Raw genomic sequence first — 22,563 nt, 5'->3', positions numbered from 1 at the left:
GGGAAGGGTAACCATCTTTCTGTATACAGTGCTATAAAATCCCTCCTGGCCAGAGGCAAAATCCTTTCACCTGTAAAGGGTTAAGAAGCTAAGATAACCTCGCTGGTAGCTGACCCAAAATGACCATTGAGGGGACAAGATAATTTCAAATCTGGAGGGCGGGGAACAAAGGGTTTTGTCTACCTGTGCGATACCTTTGCCGGGAACAGATCAAGGATGCAAGTCTTCCAACTCCTGTAAAGTTAGTAAGTAATCTAGCTAGAAAATGTGTTAGATTTTCTTTTGTTTTTTCGCTTGTAAAATTCGCTGTGCTGGAGGGAAGGTGTATTCCTGTTTTTGTGGCTTTTTGTAATTTAAGGTTTTGCCTAGAGGGATTCTCTATGTTTTGAATCTGCATGCCTGTGAGATTATCTTCCATTCTAATATTACAGAGTGTTTCTTTTATCTTTGTTTTGTTCTTTTAATAAAGTTCTGTTTTTTAAGAATCTGATTGGGTTCTTAGGGTCCTAAGAAACCCCAGCTGGTCTGTGCTCAACTTGTTTATTCTCAAGCCTCCCCAGGAAAGGGGATGTAAGGGCTTGGGGGGATATTTTCAGGGAAGACGTCTCCAAGTGGTCTCTTTCCCTGTTAGTTTAAATTGCTTGGTGGTGGCAGCATACTGTTCAAGGACAAGGCAAAGTTTGTACCTTGGGGAAGTTTTTAACCTAAACTAATAAGAATAAGCTTAGGGGGTCTTTCATGCAGTTTCCCACATCTGTACCATAGAGTTCAGAGTGGGGAAGGAACCTTGACAGGTGTGTAAAAAGGAATCTTCCATTTCTTTCCCCCTCACTCCTGTCCAGGCAATTTGTTCCTTTAAACCTTAGTATTAGTTATAAAATACATTTTAAACTATGTATTTTCAAAGGTGTCTCTGCAAGGTTGGAAACTTTTTAAAATGAAATCTGATTCTTCTTTGCAGAGCCAAAGGCTGGGCCTGTTAACAAAAGGCTCACATAAGCCCCTATTAGTGACTGTAATCATTCTCTACTCTGAAATTCTTTGTAAGCGGCAACAATGGAAATTGTCTACTTGAATGGGGAAAGTTAAAAGTCTTCCCCTCAATTTGTTCAGTGCTGTCTCTGCTATTGCACTCTAGATGTGCTTTCAACAAACTCAATCTCAACACAAGATTAGCCTTTCATTCATTTTCTATCTGTAGCAAGCTTATTCAGAGTTAAAGATCACAGGAGACCAAGAAAGATAAGCACAACAGGAGAGAGACAAAAGAGGAAGAAAAAGACTAGTTTCCTATATGAATCAGGCTTTGTTCATGCGGTATATAGGCTATGTTTCCTTCCATGAAGCCTTCGAATCCATAAGGATTAAAATTCTGAAGTGTTCTGAGTTACCTAGCTTCCTGGCCTTTACTCTAGAATTTTTTCTTCAGCTCCTTCAAATTTCTGTAGCACTTCAAAAATGATTGAGTCAGACATGTTGTTTGCAGTTTTCTTGTAGCTGTTTTGGTCCCAGGATATGAGAGACATAAGGTAGGTGAGGCAATATCTTTTATTGAATCAACTTGTGTTGGTGAAATAGACAAGCTTTTGAGCTATACAGAGCTCTTCTGCGACCAAGAAGAGCTCTGTGTAGCTTGAAAGCATGTCTCTTTCACCAGCAAAAGTTGGTCCAATAAAAGATATTGCCTCACCCCCTTGTCTTTTTGAGTCACACACGGTCACCTGAGTCCAAAAGGCTTGCACCCATACAATCCTCAGGGAGGCTAGTCTGAGGAGAATGAATTGCTTCTTCACATCTACCAAGAAAATAAATGAAAGATGGATTTGGGAACAGTTCTTATATTCTCCGGTTGTTGGTTTGAATGAGAAAGAAAGATATATGAATGCTTTGTTTGCAGGAGACATCAAAGTACTATGGGCCTAATTTTCAGAGATACTGACTGCCTGCAGCTTGACTTCAATTGGAACTGCAAGTGCTTGGCATTTCTGATAATCAGGCTCCATATTTAAGTAAGAAGTCAGATAGGCCAGCTGATGGAATCCTCAAATACTGGGAATGTTACTGGTGTTGCATGTCTGAAAGATGATGCACCTAAATCTACTAAAACTGTCTTCTGCCATAAGCACATACTCCTTGTGCAAGCCTAAAATACTAAATTGCAGCGGAAAAGTTTGGGTTGGTTTTTGTTTGTTTGTTTTTTAAGTAAACTAATCAAGAACGGTCAGTTACTTAATATGATCATTACTATTCTTATTTGTTACTCACAACCCAGATTTTCAAGTGAGTGCAAATGTTTAATAGAGAAGACTGGAAAATTTTTACTTTTGAAATACATTTAATTTTATTTTAGGTATTGAAGCGTATGTTACATTCTGACAGTTCATATTGGTGTCCTGAGTAAAGCAGATACTTTTCTCTTAAAAGGAATAAATGTTTTCAAGATTATATTTTGAGAGAGTGAAGCTATGAATTACAATTAACTGCTTCTTCACAGTATATAAAACATACGAGTTTTAAAGAATATATATTTAACTTAATGTGGATTATTCATTCAAAATGCTGAAAATTCCATTCTAGTAAAGGAATTGTGAACTTGAAACTTACCACTTTAGTGAACAGAATAATAGTCTTTTCCAGACGGTCTCTGCATACATTTTCTGTTCCTATACTTCTACCTGGTAAATCACAGACATTTAACAAACATCATTTCTTAACCTTTGCTTTATTTCCTAATATCCACATTTGGAAAAATTATCTTTGGAGACTCAGCTCACTCTTGCTATCATATCTTCCTAACTGCAGATAAAGCAAGGTGAACAGGTAGCACTATGGCAGATGCAATTCAGTGCTGACAAATGCAAGGACCCAAATATTGGGCAAGCAGCTACTTCTAAATTAGCTATAAAAGCTCAGGAAAAAACATGATCATCATTATGGACAGCTCAGTGAAAAAGCTGTCATAAAAGCAAACAACGGATAAGAGGGACAAGAAAGGGGGTAGAAAACAATGACAAGCTTATAATTCCATTATTAAAAGTCCATGGTACACCCATGGCATGGAATACTATATTCACTTCTAAAAAGAAAAGGAGTACTTGTGGCACCTTAGAGACTAACAAATTTATTTGAGCATAAGCTTTCGTGAGCTACAGCTCACTTCATCAGATGCATATTCACTTCTGGTCGCCTTATTTCAAAAAGATATAGCCAAAACAGAATGGATTCAAAGACTGATTACAAAAATGATTACAGGCACAGAGACATTTCTCAATAAGTATACAATGATAAGACTGGGACTCTTTAAGGAAGACACAAATAAGAAGAGACACAGTAGTGAGAGATAGATAGATAGATAGATAGATAGATAGATAGATAGATAGATAGATAGATATGACACAATGAATTGTATAGTAAAGATAAACTCTGTGCTAATTTACCCACTTAACAAAAACAGCATCATTCAATGAAACCTATGGAACCCATTGCTACAAGCTACCATGTATGCAAAGGTCTTAATAGGATACATATATAGATATCTATATAAAGAACATTCGCTGCTAGACTAGACAGGATAAACATTGAAAGATGTATTAAATACTCATGTTTCAAAGCATAAGCTAATCATTAACCAAATGTCAGGAAGAAACTTTCCCTATAGGTAGGTTGTTCCCTAATTGTCCCTAACAGGGTTTCTTGTACCTTCATCTGAAACATCTGGTACTGATCATTGCCATAGACAGGATATTGAACTAAATGAACCACAAATGTATTTTTGGACAAATGTACCTGAAAAAAACATCTGTCACAATATTTCCTGTCACAGTAAATGAAATTTGAGATTAAAACTACTGACTGTTTCATGATACCATTGGAGGCAATAATCACAAATTCTCTCCCATCTGACATTTTCCAAAACTCATCCATGGCAGCCTCCAAAGAAAAGCTTGAGATGGCTTAGTTTCTTTCTACATTCTATGTATGTAACCTTTTTTTGTATGTTTCCTCTTGGTTCTGTGGTTTATATGAGATATATTGGTTATTTAGCATTCAGAATTAAGATCTGTATTATTGCTGAACATCTTTTCTGTACGCTAGGATTGAGAAGTGCATTGAAATACAGTTTGTTTTGTATTCATGAGAAAATGTCAAAATGCCTTAAACACCAACTATTTGTTTAAATATTAGAGATTGGGGGAATCTTAATATTACTAATGTACCAGAAGAGGACAGCATGCTTGAAAAAAGTACTTACTACATTCCAGAAACTGTTTTAGTCGCTCAAATACTGCATGTAGAAATCCCTGAAAAATATCAAAGTCACATTTCTTTAAAAAGTGAAGCCCACTGTGAACTGTATGAAGGGAGGAAAAGTATTATTTGCATATGAAAGATGGAGGATTTCACTAAAGATCCGTCAAACTGAGAAGTAAGTTCAGAAGTAATTGCAGAGTTTAAAATAATTCCCTACATTACTTCATTACTGTTAGAAAAATTAAATACAAATATAATGAAAGTACATTTTTCTATTTGAATTATATATTTTATATAAATACAATTTTGTTTTGATTTTTACTATTTTTCATTCACAATCCAATCATTTCTCAAGAAAAATAACAAAAACACTGCTGCAGAACTAATAATGACAATCTTCCTCCTTTGAACCTGTCCCTTTGTAAGCTAACACTTTGTTGAAAACGAGAGGTGAGGGTTTTCTCCAGTGAATGAAATTTCAGTAAATCATACTTAATCCTGAAGCTATGGCTAAATCCTGTGGTCATTTATGAGTAAAAATTTTTGCCTTAGTGATAGAAAGAAATTAGATATTTCTTTAACATTACATCAGTCTCAGGCTAAGCACTTTAATAAACTTAAGTCATAAAGAAACATTACACTGAGATTCTAAGTGCTTAGAAGCAAAATTACTGAAAGTGCTATGACCCCTGAAAATAAAAATATGTCATGTGATCTGGGTAGAGTAGCTCACTCCATTGCCAATTTATATATAATTCATTCTACCAACAGAAAGAAAAGGAGTACTTGTGGCACCTTAGAGACTAACAAATTTATTAGAGCATAAGCTTTCGTGAGCTACAGCTCACTTTATGCTCTAATAAATTTGTTAGTCTCTAAGGTGCCACAAGTACTCCTTTTCTTTTTGCGAATACAGACTAACACGGCTGCTACTCTGAAATCTACCAACAGAGTATGTCTAATATACTCTTATGAAATCCAAAATCATAAGAAATTTCTCCATCAGGAGTGGCTGCACCTTAGCATTCACAGTTTTAACAAGAGGTATCATACACAACGATAAATGGGTATGTCGCACTGAGCAAATGACTAGCCCAAATACTGATACTGCAAAATAAACATAAGCCAGATATAAGCTTGATAAGCACTTACAAAGGGAATGGTTATTTTCACCCACTAAAGTCTGAGCACCTATAAATATATTTATTAAAGTAATCGGACAGTTTCTCTAGTTGTTGCTCATAAATTACACAGTTTATAATTACACATCAACTACTTAAATCAACTGTTCTTCAGGTTTCAAAGATTCCTGAATTCTAAATCTAATAAGACAAGTGCAAAAATACCACAAAAAAGTGTCATTTGTAAAGGTTCTTTCAGAAACAGAGAGAGGCTCTACAGAGGCAGTATAGATCAAGTACTGAATAATCAGAGGGAATTCAACTATTTGTATAAAATGTCAGCTCGATCAAGAATCCTATTTTCAATGCTTTTGGTTATTCCTGCCTGTTGGCTTCTTGTCAAAAATAAATGATATCAGGAGGATTGATTAAAACCACTGATTTTAATCATGATTTAAATCAGCAAGCAGCAAACCTTGATTTAAATTATCGATTTACTTGTGTTTTGCATTTGTTCTTTTAAGTTATTTTCCTAAAGAAAGGTTGACCCTCATTGGTTGATAACCATTAAAACATGCTGATTTGCAACTAAAATCGCCTTTACATGAAATCTGGTGCTTCTTTTAGATAACCATTTATTTAATCAATAGCATAGCTTAACTTACATTTATTCAGATTCTTATTTACTAATTTTAATCATGTTAGAAAATGGTAAATGAGGCATTTCTTGTTTAGTAGGTTAATTTTTTACTTGCTATTTGTGTCAAGCTCTTTTTGGATGGAAATTCAAATTAAAATGCACAAAAACGGTATCTAAAAATTGTTTTGTTATTAGTTAACAAAACTTCCTAAAATGTTCTGGATACATGAAAAAAAAAGTAAATATCAAAACATATTCTGTATTTAAAACCATCTGATTTATTAAACAAAGGAAGGAATATCTGCAGTGTATTGAAGTGATTATTCCTAGTCATCATGTCCTTAAAGATTTTAAAACTAGTAGATCTCATCCTCTCACATCTAGTTTTATTCATACTTTGGAAGAGGAAAACAAGCTTTCCCGCTTTTTCAACTCCCACTTGGTTTCTTAATTTTGAATTAACCAGTGATTGAACTGAACTAATTGAATAAGCTGAAATTAAGAAAATACTTTCTCTGCACCTGCAAAAGAGGTGACCGCTTTCAAAAGCTGGTTTTGCCCTTCAGCAAACTCTGGTTCCATGTGCTTAACCAGTCACTCAAACCACTGAACTGGCTCAATTAGAACAGGATATCTACCTACCCAGACCACACGGACCAACAGGTTTGGGTGGCAGTGCTCTGATGGTGGATAAAGTTGGAACATGTCCACTGAAGTATACCTATTATACTAATTTTGCCATCTGTGATAGTGACTGATGTTTTGGGGCACAATTGCCTTCCACTGTGTCCCAATGCATCCATGGCTCTGTTTCCTTTTTCTTCCTTGGCTCAGAGAAGGAAGAACATTGCTGAGAAACAGTCTTCCAAGGACTCAAAGGGTCTGCCAGTGAAGCATGAGCCCATTTCCTGATTACATAATGTTGGCCTTGTGGAACATGAAGGGTTCCTAAAGTGTGTGGCTTTACATGGGCCTCAGCATCAGACTCAAGACAACTTAATGGAATCCCTGCATACTGAGCTTTCTCTGGGCCTGGAGCTTGTCTTGCTACTCATTCCAGACAAACAGAACACAATAGGGACCTAGTACCTAGTTCTCAGCCAGACAGATGTCTAAGAACAAAAGCCGCGGCCGCAACTTTTATGAGGTGAAGCTTATATCACCTTTGTAGTGCTCTACCTGTACAGTTGAGCAGGAACCTGCATACAGTGCTCAGGAACATGCTTCTCCCAAATTAGAAGGCACACCAAGTTCTTTAATCACTGGCAGACAGTGCCATCACAGGATGGGCACAGCTTGAAAGTGATAGATTTGCTTTTGGCTATCTTAGTTAGGTCCACAATGTCACACATGCACTCATAACCCCGTAGCTCTGACGAGAAAGGGACCAAGTAGAAGGTTTGGGTGTTACCCTAATATAGGTATTTACTACTACTACTACAAATTGTTGGGCCAGTTTGAGTTCAAACTGTATGCTGCAAACACCAGAACTTAAAATATATACCTATCTCATGTTCACTTATATATACTGTGTAAACATAATAGAAATAGAAAATCACAACAGGTATAAACCCATCCATTTCCTTTGTTACTCATTTTGTAAAGGTGATGGTGAAAGTACCACCTATTTTTACAGAGGTATGCAAAAGTAGAAATTTTAAAAGAACACCTGACTATTTGGTTTTAACACAGGCATTCTACATCTCAAAAATATAAACAACAGCAAAAGGAAGATGATGAGCTTTATAAAGATTAATTATTCAACAGTCTGCTATGACATTTAGAGAAGTCTCCTTGTTACAAGCACATGAGGATTCCTACGCGGCTCTCTAGCCTGTTTTATAGTGTGTTCAGAAAAGACTTTTCTAGAATTCCTGCATTGTAGCAGATATATATCTTCTCAATGTAGTGTTGACAATAGGACTCTGTACACTCTAAAAGAAAAAACATCCAACTCTGAGGCCACAACTGTATGTGATTGCAATGCCCATGAAAATTGTCTTTAAAAACACAGCAAGATCCTACCCAGTTCATGATGCTTTACCTGAGTCCCATATCTTTAATTTCCTTTATACTGTTCTGCTCATTTAATTGCTACTGAAAATGTGTTCTCTTGATTGTGGATGTAAATTCAACTTAAGTAATTCACCCATATGACTGTATATTGTCCTTTCCTTTATTGTTCTGTCATTAGGCTATTCATTATATACTTTAATTAGAGGGTAGATTTAATCAGGGTACTATCACTCTGAGTCTCTTGGGAGGTACTTCCTGTGCCTACTCTCAACACTGCTCCCTGGCTGTGCCTCTGCAAGGCCTCTTAGTGGCACTGCGGGAATATCAGCTGCTCCAGGCTCTGCAGACCTGGGTTCTAATCTCCAGGTCCTTACATGGACTCTCTCCAATTTGTTCACATCTTTCCTAAATTGTGATGCCTAGAATTGGACTGGGTACTCCAACTAGGGCATCACCAGTGCTGAATAGAGCAAGACAATTACCTTCTGTGTCTTACATACATACTCCTATTAATACACGCTAGAATCGTATTTGCCTTCTTCACAGCTGCTTCACAATGACGACTCTCATTCAATTTGTGGTCCACTATAACCCCCAGATCTTTTTCAACAATCCTACCACCTATTCCCCATTTTGTAGCTGTACATTCGCACTTGTCTTTACTGAATTTCATCTTGTTGAATTCAGACCAATTCTCCAATTTGTCAAGGTCATTTTGAATTTTAAATCTGTCCTCCGAAGTGCTTGCAACCACTCCCAGGTTGGTATCAACTGCTGATTTTATAAACATACTCTCCTCTACTCCATCAGAGTAGGTGCAGAGAGAGTACTTTATCATTTCAATTTATTCAGCTAGTTCAGTTCAATGACTGAATGACTATTCATTCAAAGTTAAAAAAAAATGATGCGGGAGAGTTAAGAAAATGATGAGAGAGTTGAAGCAGAAAGGCTTATTTTCTTCTTCCAATCTATCAATAAAAACTAGGTGTGAGAGAACGAGATCTAACAGTCCTCAAAACCTTAAAGAATATGCCTACCAGAAAACAACCGCTCTAGTTCACTAGCTAAGATAATACTTCCTTGGTTTAATAAATCAGTTAGTTTTAAATGCAAAACATGTTTTGATAAAAAAAATTTCTCATGTCTCCAGAACATCTTAGGTAGTTTTAATAACTGAGTAAAACCCATTTTAAATGCTGTTTTTGTGCATTTTAAATTGAATTTCCGTCCAAGCGGAGCTTAGCACAAATCACAAGTAAAAAAAAATGAACTGTATAGTAAACAAATGCATTATTAACTGTTTTCTAATATAATAAAAAAATGTAAAAATTAAGAATCTGAATCAATGTAAATCCAGCTATAATTGCTTAAATAAATGTGTAAAAGTAAAGTGCATCCTCCTGGTTACCAAAAAAAGCACCAAATTTAGTGTAAAGGCTATATGTAGATGCAGGAATACTGTGTGGAATAAGACCCAAATACCAAATGTAAAGTCCCAAGCTATAAATATTAACATGGCCAACTAAACACAATTTAAAAAAAAAAAAAAATCCTATACTAGAAAAAGGGCGATTTCTTCAAACTTAGAGATTTTTTAATACATGTGGACTTACGCTTTAAAACAAAGTAGTTTTTTTGTTGTTGTTAAGGTCCTCATCCGGCATAACTCTTAACAATGTGTTGAAGTATTTTGTTACATCAGGGCCTTAAGAAATGTCAAGCCAATCCACAAAGCAAACCCTAGGAGACTGTGTAAATATTGACCATTCATTGCATACAGTCATAAAAGAGTTCTTGATACGATGATGAAAAGGTTGTGATTGTAAGGACATACTGTTATATAATTGGTATCTCTGTCCATTAATAACTGAATTATGGAAAGCAGCAGGTATACATCTTTATAATCACAAAAGAAAAATCTGTTTTTATATCCCATAGTTTATTTGGCAAGGCTTCTTCCTATTATACTAGAAATCTGATTATACAAGGAGCTACATACACACTCGCTAAGTTATGTGAGTGAAACATACTTTATGGAAATGGTAAGATCCCGTGATCCTTTGTCTTAAACACTGGAGAAGGATTTAGGACATCGTAGCCTTACAAAATTTGCTATATTGTAGCAAAAATGCATTTACTAATTATGTCCTTTGGCAGCCCTTCTTTGAAATAGTAGTGGAGACTCCCCTATCCACTAGATCTGGTATCTCTTAATTTTGAAGTATGTATGAGAAGCGTAAGGTGACTGCAGTGTACTAAAAAAAGGAGGATAACATATATAAGGGCACAATACTACTTGGTAAAAAAAAAAAATAACGTTCTGAAAGTTTGGTCAAAGTTTGGTTGGTATTATATTGCTGGGATTTACATTGCTGAATGTATAGTAACCATGCTTCTGTACTCTGAGTAAAGACAAAGTTAAAAATAATAGTAAAAAAAAGACAATTGTAAAAAAATAATGAACATACATGGTTAATTGGGAATTCCTCTTAGGGAGGAAGCTGTCTACATATATTTCAATGGCTTTGAAATTATAGATAACACTTGAAATTCTGAAGACAGTCTGGGTATCTCTGCAGGGCTAAAAAAATGACTGCTTAGATCTGCAGGCACTCTTCTGAAAACCCTATGTAGTAAACAGAGCTACTGGTTAACACTCATTTATATGCCAATGGCAATATTAGTATTTTGTGTACAATCTATTGCCAAACCTAATATTTTCTGAATATCAGCAATAAAATGGTTAACAATACTGCCATTGAAACGATCATATTTTATGTTTCACAGTGAATGCCTCATTAAATTAATGGCAAAGTCCACACATGGCAGAACTATGGTTTCAAGATTTGGAAAGGAAGACAGAAATGCAGCAATTCACATTTGGTTCACAACTGGAAGTTCTGAGTCAGAAACATAAGAGATATCCTCCTTTACACAAATTTTTTTTTAGATTTAGCAGCGCTAGCGACCAATTCTACAGCTTGTGCATCCACCTCTATGAAACTGACCTAGCTTTCTAAAATATTCTAAGCTCAAGGAATCAGAGACTGCAACTCCTAAATTTGGGAATATAAAGGACAGAAGACATTTGGGAATATACAGACACAGAAGACATAAGGCCTTATTGACCCAAAGCTTACCACAACTAACGGATGCTTAGCAAAACGCAGTCTCAGAACTATTTAGACATGTTGTTTTATTCATTTATTAAAACTTGGCTATTACCAGTCTTTTTGTTTACTCTTGAGTAAAACCCTGAAGAAAATAAAGACCTGCTCATAACCAGATTATTTTTGGAACATGAGAAGGTATTATCACTCGGATTGTTTGGCTGCTTTGCAACGATGTAAAAGCTTAACTCCCTACACAACAGAACTCTTGGTCAAAAAGTATATCAAATTAGTTATGGCAAAATTTTAATTAAGTAGTATTGCTTAGAAACATACAGAATTTCAAATAACTGCAATATCACCACAAAAAGCTTAAGATGATACAAAAATGATTTGATTTCTAGTTCAAGCAAAATATCAAGAGGATAAAAGCTAAAATCATGTTGGAATTAATTAATTTAAAAAGCTAAACAGTAATCAAAATGGTATGCTTTTGCATTCCAGTACTTCAGCCTCAGGGCAAGAAATCAATGCTTTATTTATAACATTCTGTAATGTGATGGGATACCATATCAGAACTTAAATAATGATATTTTTCACAGTATATCAATGGTTAACCAATAAATATAGCGAGTCATAATTCAAACAAGTGCAATTTTCAATCTGATACATATTGACACTTATGGGTTTCTAAAACTGGTCACTAAAATAATCTAAATGTTGGAAAGGGTGTGGAGTTTTCAGCTGTGGCTAACAGCTGCTGTAAACCAGAGTTATTTCAGTTTATCTTAAATTAATTTAAGCTAAACAGAAATAGGCCTGATTTACACCAAAACAGGAGTGTATACAGCGATGTTTGAACTGGTATAACTAAGCTGTTTAAAAAAAATCACACCATATATTAAACTGCAAAAACTTTCTCATTTAGAGAAGGCCTGTCACTAAATTCATACAGGCTATCTTTATCCAGATTGAACATTTCAGATTTTTCCCCCCACCCTAGCCCTTTAATTACGTAGCATCAGCATAACATATTAAGCTTATTGTTTTATATTTATCAGGCTTGTCTCTTGAGCCATCTATACATAATATAATTATGCATCATTTTATAAATTTCAGCTCTCTCTTTGAAGTGAGTGAAATTCTAACAATACCTAGAATGTCATGGAAAGAATTCTGAATTATATCTAGAAACAAACACACACATCACTTACCATCACCTCTACAGTCCGATGAGGTTCCACAAACCCATGAACTGTCAATTTACGAAGCACTGAAAAATACAGTAATATCTTGCTTGCACAGTCAATTTTTGTAGAATGCTGCCCCGCTCCCCACCCACCCAGATATCAAGTAATTAAACATATAGCTACAATATCCGTTGCTTTGCTATAAAAACCTCTAATTATTCAATTATGAAATAAATTGCATTTATTTTGCACCTTTAGACTCCTCACCTGCATTTTTCCCACTAATTTAAGTTTGGCAGTACTACTTTAAGGTAGAGCAGGATAAATAATTGATTTTGTGATTAGCTGGCAGTTCCGAAATATTAGGAAAAAATTTAAATTCAGAAAAATTTCAGTCAATTTAAAACGTCTGTTTCAGGTTGAACAAAACATATTGTTCAACCTGAAATCTTTTGTTTCTGGGCATTTTTAAAGGGCTAGATTCACAAGCGGCTGGAGGAGGAGGAGAAAGTGGTGGTGGTTATGGTGCGTCCCATACAAGCTTTAGCCCACTTATTAGGGCATTCACCCAGGATGTGGGAGACCAGGGTTCAACTCCCCCCTCTCCCAAATGTGGAGAAGGGATCTGAACATGGGTCTCACATTGCAAGAGTGTGCCCCACCCACTGAGCTATAAGATATTCTGAGGTGGATCCCTCGGTCTCTCCTGGTGAAGCTCTTCCATTGGGTCTAAATTAAATAGCCATTGGAGCAGGGACATCAAGTTGGGTGTCCCACCTCTCAGATGAGTGCCCTAACCACTAGAATATAAAGTCAGATTCTCTCTCTCTTTCTGGCCAAATGATTATTTATACAAAGTGGAACAGCTTCAGCACAAGAGACTGAAAAAGACCCACCCCGGACTACCTAAAGCCCATGGAACAGGACAGTCTTCCTCAATGTCAGAGATCCAATTCACCCATATGACTGTATATCGATAGTTAACGTTCCTGCTCCAAAGACTTATTATTTATACACAGTGGAACAGCTTCAATGTGAGAGATCGAGAGACACAATAATATCAGATAGCCCAGTGACTGGAGAACTCTTCTGCAATGTGGGAAACCCAAGTTCAGATCCTTTCTCCACATGAAGCAGAAAATTGAACCTAGCTCTCCCACATCTCAGCTGAATGCCCTAATCACTGGACTACAAGTTATAAGATGGATAGTGGCAGCACCTCATCCTGCCATTTTGTGAATGGTGCCTTAGTGCCCCCCCCCAAAAAAAATTTAACTGAAACTGTTCAGCACAATTCATGTCAATCCCACAAAGAGTTTCAGTGCCCTGAAAAATTAATTTTTTGGTAAATTTACTATTTCCCAATAAATATTCACCCAGCTCTACTTTAAGGTTCTATTCATGTCAAAATAAAGCTAATGAACAGCAATGAAAAAAGGTAACTCCAAAAAAGTTCTTCTTTTCCTGGTCGATCAAAAGGATCCCGTACCCTAATTTTACCATTTCTGGAGTTCTCTCACAGGGAAGATAATGTGGCGTTTCCAGAAACTCCTGAATACTACAGCCCACAGAGCCTTCCTTTTCAATCTTCTGATGTTTATAGTCCATACACAGAAGAAATAGAGAGATTCACAAACTGCATCTCTTGAAAACCAACGTAAGACTAGGGTCACCCATAGCACAAAGTAGAAACAGCAACTCTAAAATGTGCAACAGCTATACTAAATGGCTAACAACTATTAAAGAAGTTATCCAAAATACCCAAGTTATAGCTATTTCCAGTTGGTTTCCAATAAAAGCAGATCCAGGTAAACAGATCAAGTTTCCAAGGTTCGCACAAAATGCCAGGGACACCATAACCCAACAACAAGAATACACAAATGTCACCTGAATAACCTTATTTTATCTTTTATAGTACATTAAGCATACATATTTAACAATCTTTTTAATTATTACCTTTCAATGACAACAGAGTTCTTTCTAATGAATTTGTAGCTGCAGCTTCATCTCCTGTAAAGATCTGTTGTAGGAATGAATCTGTGTGATGATTCCATAAGGAACAGGCAAAACTATAAATTCCAGATGCTAACTGTAAAGAAAAAACAATACACTTGAATCCCAATATTTGACACTAGTCAAATCTTAATCTATAATAAATTTATAGATTCATAGATCTTTAAGGCCAGAATGGAATGTAAAATCTAGTCTGACCTCCACTATAACATAGGCCATCATCACTCCTATATAATAGCTTGTTTGATTTAAAAAAAAAAAAAAAAAAAATCTTCCATAAAGGCATCCAGTTTTGATTTTGAAGACGGCAAAGAGACAGAGAATCCCCCACTTCCCTTAGTAGTTTGTTTTAATTATTAAAAATGTGTTCCTTTATTTCCAATTTGAATTTATCTGGATAATCCACATGGCTACAAAAAGGGTTTTGCGACAATTTTTTTTGCTGGAGAACAAAATTGGAGAACTGGTTTCTTTTCAAACAAGTTTCAACGCGACATATATTGTAGACTGGTGAATGTCTGTTACACTCTACTCCAATTTCTAGTCATATTTATGTTGCATAATAAAGAGTAGTAGTACTGTACAGCATGTGCATGTGTTGAACCCTGTTTTGATGACAGCTGCATAGTTATGCATATTCTTTACTGATGAAGCATAATAAACTGATTTTCTGTCCCAAGTTATTTAAGTTAAGAAATGATGGTGAGGTTGAGACAGATAGTTAGTTGCAAATTTAAAAGTGTGGAGCAAGTCTTTAAATATAAATAACTCAATTTATATTTCAAAAACCTTAATCTTTTATCCATCCTGCAAAAAAAGTAAAGGGGCATACTGTATTTAGAAAATATTAGAAGAAATCAAGGTTGATTTCATGTAAAAAGACAGGATGATGCCCTAAATTTCCCAGAATGATTTATTCCAATCTAGAGAATGAGGATTTAGTAGTCTGCACTGAGTTTCCTGCTCATTTATCCCGTTAGATGGAGTGGCACTTGATTCAGCCTCACAAAACATAGGTAAGCCAATAGAGACCAAGAATATTAATGCAGAGTCCTTGTGCCTCTAACTTCCCTAGCATCTCATTTCCTCACTCTGGCTCTCTAGCAGCACAGCTCTGATGGAGCCATGCTGTGAGGGCCATCCAACCAATCACTGTTCCCAGAACATTTTTTGTGTATGGCACGCAACAGCTGTCCACACTGCCAACCAGGAGCCTGCGCAAGTTAATGCTAGTTCAGTCACAATAAATCTGCAGTGGGCAAACTCGTGGGTTTGGAGGTGAAAGGGAATTTATACTACTGAAAGCAACTGCTCCTCAAGCCCCAAAATGCTTTGCATCCATGGAGTCTGAAGTCTGTAGAGAACCTGCAGAGTTTCCATTGTTCCCTGGGAGGAGAATGCTGCAGAGATGGCCTTCCCTGACTGAGTTTGCATTCTCCTCATGTAAATGGAAAGGTGTATTTGAGCCTTTGAAACATTTCCAGGGGTAGTATGGGAAAAGCTCAAACATGCTTGGTTGAAAATTTAACAAGTGGGCAAAGAAGGCTGGCATCATGGGCCAATCAGAGGTGGGAGTCAACATTTCAATAATGAATGAGACAGGACAGGTATGATAGGGATAAGCTGTGAAGCGCCATGTAAGTGAATGCAAGTAGTAACTTATGTTTGATACAAACAGAGAAGGGGGAGCCAGTGGTGGGGTGAAGTAATGGGCTAGGAGAATAATCTTTCCAGCAGCATTTTGAATGGATATGAAGAGCATAAGGATGCATTTGTCAAGGCCAGACAAACGGACACTGCACTAGTTGAGACATGATATGAGGACAGCTTGGACAAGAGTTTTAGCTGTGTGGATGAGAAGAAAAGGTTCTTTAGTTGATATTTTATGAAGAAAGACGAAGCAAAATTTAGACAGAGCCCAGACCTAGAACACAGATCTGAGTTGAAGATGATGCACAAGTTACAGGCCAGAGTCATAGCCAGGATGGCAGTGTTGTTCACAGTGATCAAGGAAAAAGGAAAGAAAAGAGCCTTCAGGGGGTGGGAGGATATGAGCTTTCTTTTTAGCCATGCTGAGCATGAGCCGACAGCTAGACATCCCCAGATATTAGTTTGAACAGAAGGAGATAAGTCTGGAATAAAGAGAAGGATCTGTGAGTCATCAGCATAGAGATAGTAGTTGAATTTGTAGATGAGATTATCCAGAGATAAGGTGAAGAGAAGGGACCAAGGACAGAGCCCTGCAGAACCCTCAAAGAAAGCTGTAGGATGGATGAAGAGGACATTCTGAAGGTCACACTGAAGAAGCAATTAGAGAGGTAGGAGGAGAACCAGAGAAGGAGGCAGGAGTACAAGATTTCAAGAGGAAGAACAATGTTGACTATGTCGAAGGAGGCTGACAAGTCAAGGAGGATGAGAATGAGGTACTGGTTCTGAGCTTTAACTAGAAAGTTGACAGAGACTTTGGCGAGAGTGGCTTCAGTGGAGAGCAAAGTGGGGAAGCTGGACTAGAGAAGGCCAAGGGTGGCACTGGAGGAGAGGAACCTCAGACTGTTATTGTAGACAGTGCCTTCAATGAGCTTTAACTATCCACAATGACTGCAAGATCTCTTTTGTAACTGGTAACAGCTAATTTAGTCACTATCATTTTGTACATATAGTTGGGATTATTTTTATTAACATGAATTACACTGATCAACACTGAATTCATAAACCACAGTCTTACACGGTAAACTGTGGTACTCATTTGGTCAACAGTGATGTAAACCAACAGTTATGATGAAAAATCCATTTTTTGGGGAGGGAGGGCTAATTAACAAAAGTACATAACCCAGGGACCTCACCAACCTCACTATATGCTGTTGTGAATTAAATTAAACTGCATTAAGACTATTTTCATTCAGAATGAGTGTGTCCACATTGGGGTTTAAAGTAGATTAATGAATCCACTTTAAATTTACACCTGTAGTTAATTCGGATTAACTTTCCTGAGTGGTCCCGTATAGACAAGCCCTTAGTTCGTTTCACTCTCGAATCATGGGGTCAGCACTAGCATCTTCACACGGATGACACACTGGCCTGAGAGCAGTTTAGGAATCAGAGGCAGCATGCTGTATTTTCATATGGACAGCTGAACCAGATGTTCAAAATAAGCTTACCTGGGTTAGGGGCTTTTGCTCACCCAAACTCTTGCAGGTCATCTTATGCAGGAAGCATTAGGGAGTAACTTGCAAAGAAAGTGGGTCAATCAGATCACAAAGGCATTGCAGCAACTTGATGCGCCACCTTTGGCAGAATGACTGAGGAAACTTGGGTTTCAAGAAGAATGCAAACAGGTCTGTTAAGGCCACAGCTGCCCCCAATCAAACACAAGAGACCAAAAGACAGAGGAAAGGAGATTATATTTCCCTGAAAGCATTACACTGAAGCTTAGAACATCTACCACATAATTATATTTTCCCTGAAGGACGACTGACCACCACAGCAAAGAGATTTTTCTGTCACTTTTTTCTCTGTGAATTTGGACACCTACTAATGTGCAGTCAGACAGCCCCTATTTGTTCAGTTAAATAGTATTGAGCATCCTGAATACACACCCTTGCACTACATGAACCTGAACATTAATGCCCAGCCTATAATGAATTTGGAAATACCATCGGCACCTTTCTAGATAACCACTGCTTAATATAATTCTTGACAGAATGTTACTAATACAGTTCCCTGTGCCTAATCGTGCTAGAAAACAGCTTTACAAAATATACTTCATATTAGTTGACAGTGGGTAGAAGATGCACTATTCTTTAATATATAGGATAAATCTATATGCTATAATCAACAGATTTTTATAATGGGGAGAGCAGTTGCATGAAGCCTGATTTGTCATTTCCATTCAGACCTGTTAAATTAATACAGGCAGTTGAATGCTGCCTGGGATAATTGAATTTTATTTCTGCCTCTGCCACAGAGATCCTATGCGATGTTAGGCAAGTTATTTAAACCAAACTTCCTACAGGCGGTGACTAATTGTGTTCTCATTTTCTGGGTGTTGGTCTTGAGAATCCAGAATACAGAAATGCTGAGCACTCACAGCTGCAACTGAAGTCAACAGAAGCTGTACTTTGAACATATAAAGTGCTACATAATGTGAAGTACTCTGAAGAATCAGGCCATAGGTGTCTCATACTGGTCCCCCAAAATTAGTGAACAATTTTGACCTGCATCTCTTTGTGCCTCTGCTCCCCATGTGTAAAACAGGAATAATAAAAACCCCTCACGTCACAAGAATGTTGTGAAGATTAATTAATGACTGTGAAACACTCTGATACTAAAGTGATGAGTGTCACAGAAAAGCCCAAGAGTAAATTCATAATTTTGTATTCACAGCAGTGTTTGAATAGCGTGCAGTAAATAAAGCATAGGGTCAGACATTATACAAGAAAACAAAATGTTGAATAGCTTCTTATTAATGGAGCCCTCTCCATCTTGTGCACTGAATGAGGCAGGGGTCCTGTGGCAAGAAATAGTTACCATGTAATTAAAGACTGTATCATAACGCATAACATAAGGGGGTTGAATAAAGGTTGTACAGGATACTGTAATTCTGTCAATTTCCTAACTTTTGAGTGCTTCATTTTGCAACTTTAATGTTTTATTTCTGTAATTTCCTAGGTTTTTAAAAAAGCAAATTGAAAAAACAAATTCCATTACATCGCATCATATTGACACCTCGTGGTTCTTCTGCGGAGTTGGAACCTTTGGGTCCACCACACACAGACCTCTGCCACTTTAGAGGATAGAATTACTGGTAGCAATAATAGGTTGTTACCCTCGATGTAGAGCAGTATTAGAGGGAGATGACGCACACATTTGGCCAGTGGGTTTCACAGATATTTACAGACAGCAAAGGAATGGAAAAACTTAGCAATCTTGGGTCCAGGCTCTGGAGAGGAGTACTCTAGAGATCGCAGACGCTTCTGCTTGTCTGTTTTGTCCTCCCTAGAGCTAATCCTTCTACCCCATCACCACCAACCTGTCCTCCTATCCCATTTCCAGTCTCCACTAAAGTTTCTCATCCTAGAGCCAGTGTCCTTCCTAGCCAGTTCTAGTTTCCATCCTACCAGCTCCTTGTCCAATCTGTCTCTCCCTCACTGTGACGCGCGCACACAGGATCCAATCTCAGTCTCCCTTTTCACCAACAAAACTCTTCCCTGACTCCTTGTCCCAATTGCCCAGGCAGTCCCAATTCTCCCCGCTGTTCCTGGCTCATCCCCTCTCCATTCTTCTTCTCCTCACTGGTTCTCTCTCTTTTCCTCCAGACAATCCCACTATCTCCTCTTCACCTGATTTTGTGTCTTCCCTCCCTCATCTTCCCCTAGTTTCCTTCACTGGCTCCCAATCCAAGCCACCCACACACAGCCCAGCTCCCTGTCCCAGCCTCCAAACCCAACCAGCCCCAACCTCCAGCTCCCACTCCCAGTCTCCTTACCCAACCAGTACCAACCTCTAAGCCCCATCTGCCAGTGCCAGCCTCCATCCCTCATCTCGAATGCCCAATCAGTCCCCAAATCCCCTCTTCACGTCTCTCATTCCCAGCTGCCTTGTCCACTAGTCTCTGTCATCCCCCAATGATTACAAGTCCTAGTTTCTGTCTTCCACCCCAGTCCCAGTCTCACCAGATTCCTAGCCCCAAATATTCCTTTCCCATCCCACCAAGTCCTGCTCTTGTTCCCTCTGCATTCAAGTCAGTCAGCTTCCTCCTCCACACTTCCCATGCACCTGCAAGGGGGTCACTGAGAGCACTGGAGAGGCCGAGTCCTGGCTCTCACTTCCATTGCCCGGCATCACTTTGGCACATTTCATTCTTCTGAGCCACACCTAGAGTGGAGCATGCCGAGTCACTCTGTACAGATGGTGCACATTCAGTCTGGCCAGCAGTAGGAGTTGTTAGGGAATGGAGCATGCTCAGGGTGAATGGAATCTTCTTGCACTTTAGATGCTGAATTCTAAGAATTCTCTACTGAGCATGAGCAAACCAAGTTTTCAATGCCTTGTAATTTGGCCAAACTTGGGGGGATTTTCAGAGGACAAGCAAAAGACACATTCCACCTGATAAATTTTGAGTCTCTGCTCCAAAGCAGGGAGGCTATGATGGGGTAGTGAATTTTAATGGTCACTCACCCCGTCACGTGGCACGGCCCTTTAAGAGGCTGAAAAGATGCTGCTTAGGAAGGACTAGAAAACTTGATTAGAACCCAACTCCAGGGAGGAGAGCTGGGGAGACTCCTAGGTAAGGAGAAAGTGTAAAACTAACCAATATAGTTGTGTTCCAAAGAGGAGGGCTGGGGATTCTTGTGAAAGGAAGGACTGAAAAGGGGTAATCCCGACAAGGAACTGGGAAGGTTTCCCAGACCAGAGGCTGTTTACTGACATAGGAAAGAGTCTCCTGAAGGAAGGAGCCAGAGACAGCTAGTTAGACTAAGCCCGAGGTGATGAATGTCCCCGGGTGCGTCTGAGTGAGCTTCTATTTGTGCTTATGGCTGTCAATAGTAAATTATAAATATAAACACTTGCAAGGAGGTTGCTCTTTGATTAAAAAAGCTCTGTCTGGACTTGTTTATAACCCAGGTTAAGGGAAGTGAGGAAGGGTTCTCCTGTGATGTCATCCTAACCGAAAGGGGCACACACCGGACCTCCATACCATCACAGAGCCACTAAAGCTTCTCAGAGAATAGATCACCAGATTTTTTTTTTTAAACACAGCAAAGCAATGTATTTTTCCCTAGCCTCATACTTGTAATTACTGAATCATGTTGGTTAAAATTTAAACAAACAAACAAATCAGCCTGAGGAAGACATCTAGCATGGAAAATTTCAGCCCAATGATTAAAAATGTGTGAGAGTAATGAGCAACTGAAAACAGGATCTCATCATGGAAAGCGTCAGGCAACCTAATAGGTGGTGCTACCAGCTCACTTTAGCCTACTTTAAAAAAAAAAAAAATTACATATTATGACTTATGTCATGTATAGAGAATAAATAACCATTTATGACACCCTTTCACATGTGAACCTCCCATGTACCCACTTCCACAACCCATCACAAACCTTTTTAAACCAATATGTAAAACTGCATTTCTACTCCTCTCTCAAGCCCAGAATATTACATGTTACATTATTAACAGTGTTACTTACATCATAAAAAAGTTTCTTATCTGCAGCAAGTCGTTTAGATGCCAGAGTCTTAGTAACATGATAAAAAGTAAGTAATGCTCTGTGTTGGCGGAGGTCATCTTGGATTTTCACTGATTCTAGAAGAGTAGGAATAAGCTCTGGCCACTGTCTAGGGCAGTCCAGTCTAGCAACTTTAGCAATCAACACAGAGATCTGAGTGGCTATCTGCAGAGAAAACAATTACCAGAAAGACACACATAAGGCCAAGGCAGATTTCATGAAATTTACATTCCAGAAACATAACTTCTGTTACATTTAATAAACCCGCTATTAAAATTTTAAGCTAGTTGTTTAGTTGAGACTTCAGCCAACATTTTACTGTATTACTGGATTTTAAAAGGCAGCTAGAATCATTGTACACATTTTAGCAGCCTTATTGTAGTTAGGATTCAATAATTTAAAGACCATTCTTGACCCAGTGAAGTTTTTAAGCTGACCTCATTTCCCTTCCTGTTTAATTCTATAAAGTTTTACACACCCACACCCACACAGAAAGCTAGGTAGTGTTAACAATACATATGGCACTCATCAACATAGTACATGAGCACCACTTCCTGTTTCTATCCATGGCCTTTTTGCCTTCTCTATTTGTATAAAGGTAAGAAAAACGTAGGCAGAACATAATGCTAAAAACAGGCTGCAGCCTCAAATAGCCACAAACTAAGTGCTTGGAGCAGCTAAGCATTTAAGCACATGCTTAAAGTTACATACTCAAGGCACTTTACTGGATCAAGGACTTAGCTTGCTAGTCTGCTTCAAGCAGCAATAACTTGTCCTATTTCCCCCTGAGATTTGCTATGGATGACTATGTTTTGGGGGGAGGAGTTATGGGTTGGATTCATGAGCAGACTCATCACCCTTTTCCAGCAGCAGCCAGTCTGTACAAATTAAAACTAAAGAGGATGGTGTGTGTTTGTGTAAGTCACTAGAACTACTTGTGGTTAAACTCATCCATAAGTGCTTTGCTAAATCAGAACCTGAAGCAGCTTGCAA

At 37.9% G+C, this 22,563-nt stretch overlaps 1 protein-coding gene across 8 annotated transcripts in view; it reads right to left on the bottom strand.

Moving 5' to 3' along the window:
- IPO11 (importin 11) overlaps positions 1–22,563 on the bottom strand; it is a 277,976-nt gene that overhangs the window by 207,624 nt on the left and 47,789 nt on the right. For 7 of the 8 annotated variants that reach the window (XR_006281719.1, XM_038401357.2, XM_043515249.1 and 4 more), the window contains 5 exons: positions 21,532–21,735; positions 14,285–14,417; positions 12,353–12,411; positions 4,253–4,301; positions 2,605–2,675 (listed from right to left, as the gene is read on the bottom strand). Coding sequence is in view for 7 of the 8 variants with exons in the window: in XM_038401357.2 (XP_038257285.1) it covers positions 2,605–2,675; positions 4,253–4,301; positions 12,353–12,411; positions 14,285–14,417; positions 21,532–21,735 (516 nt within the window). In the remaining variant the exon portion in view is untranslated. Of the gene's footprint in view, positions 1–2,604; positions 2,676–4,252; positions 4,302–12,352; positions 12,412–14,284; positions 14,418–17,499; positions 17,740–21,531; positions 21,736–22,563 lie in introns of those variants that run through there. The other variant, XM_043515252.1, reaches the window with a different exon arrangement.

The sequence above is a fragment of the Dermochelys coriacea genome, chromosome 5 (genome assembly GCF_009764565.3).
Source record: "Dermochelys coriacea isolate rDerCor1 chromosome 5, rDerCor1.pri.v4, whole genome shotgun sequence".
Taxonomy (NCBI): Eukaryota; Metazoa; Chordata; order Testudines; family Dermochelyidae; genus Dermochelys; species Dermochelys coriacea.
The sequence above is the reverse complement of the archived record's forward strand: the minus strand, read 5'-3'. Positions and strand labels throughout refer to the sequence as shown.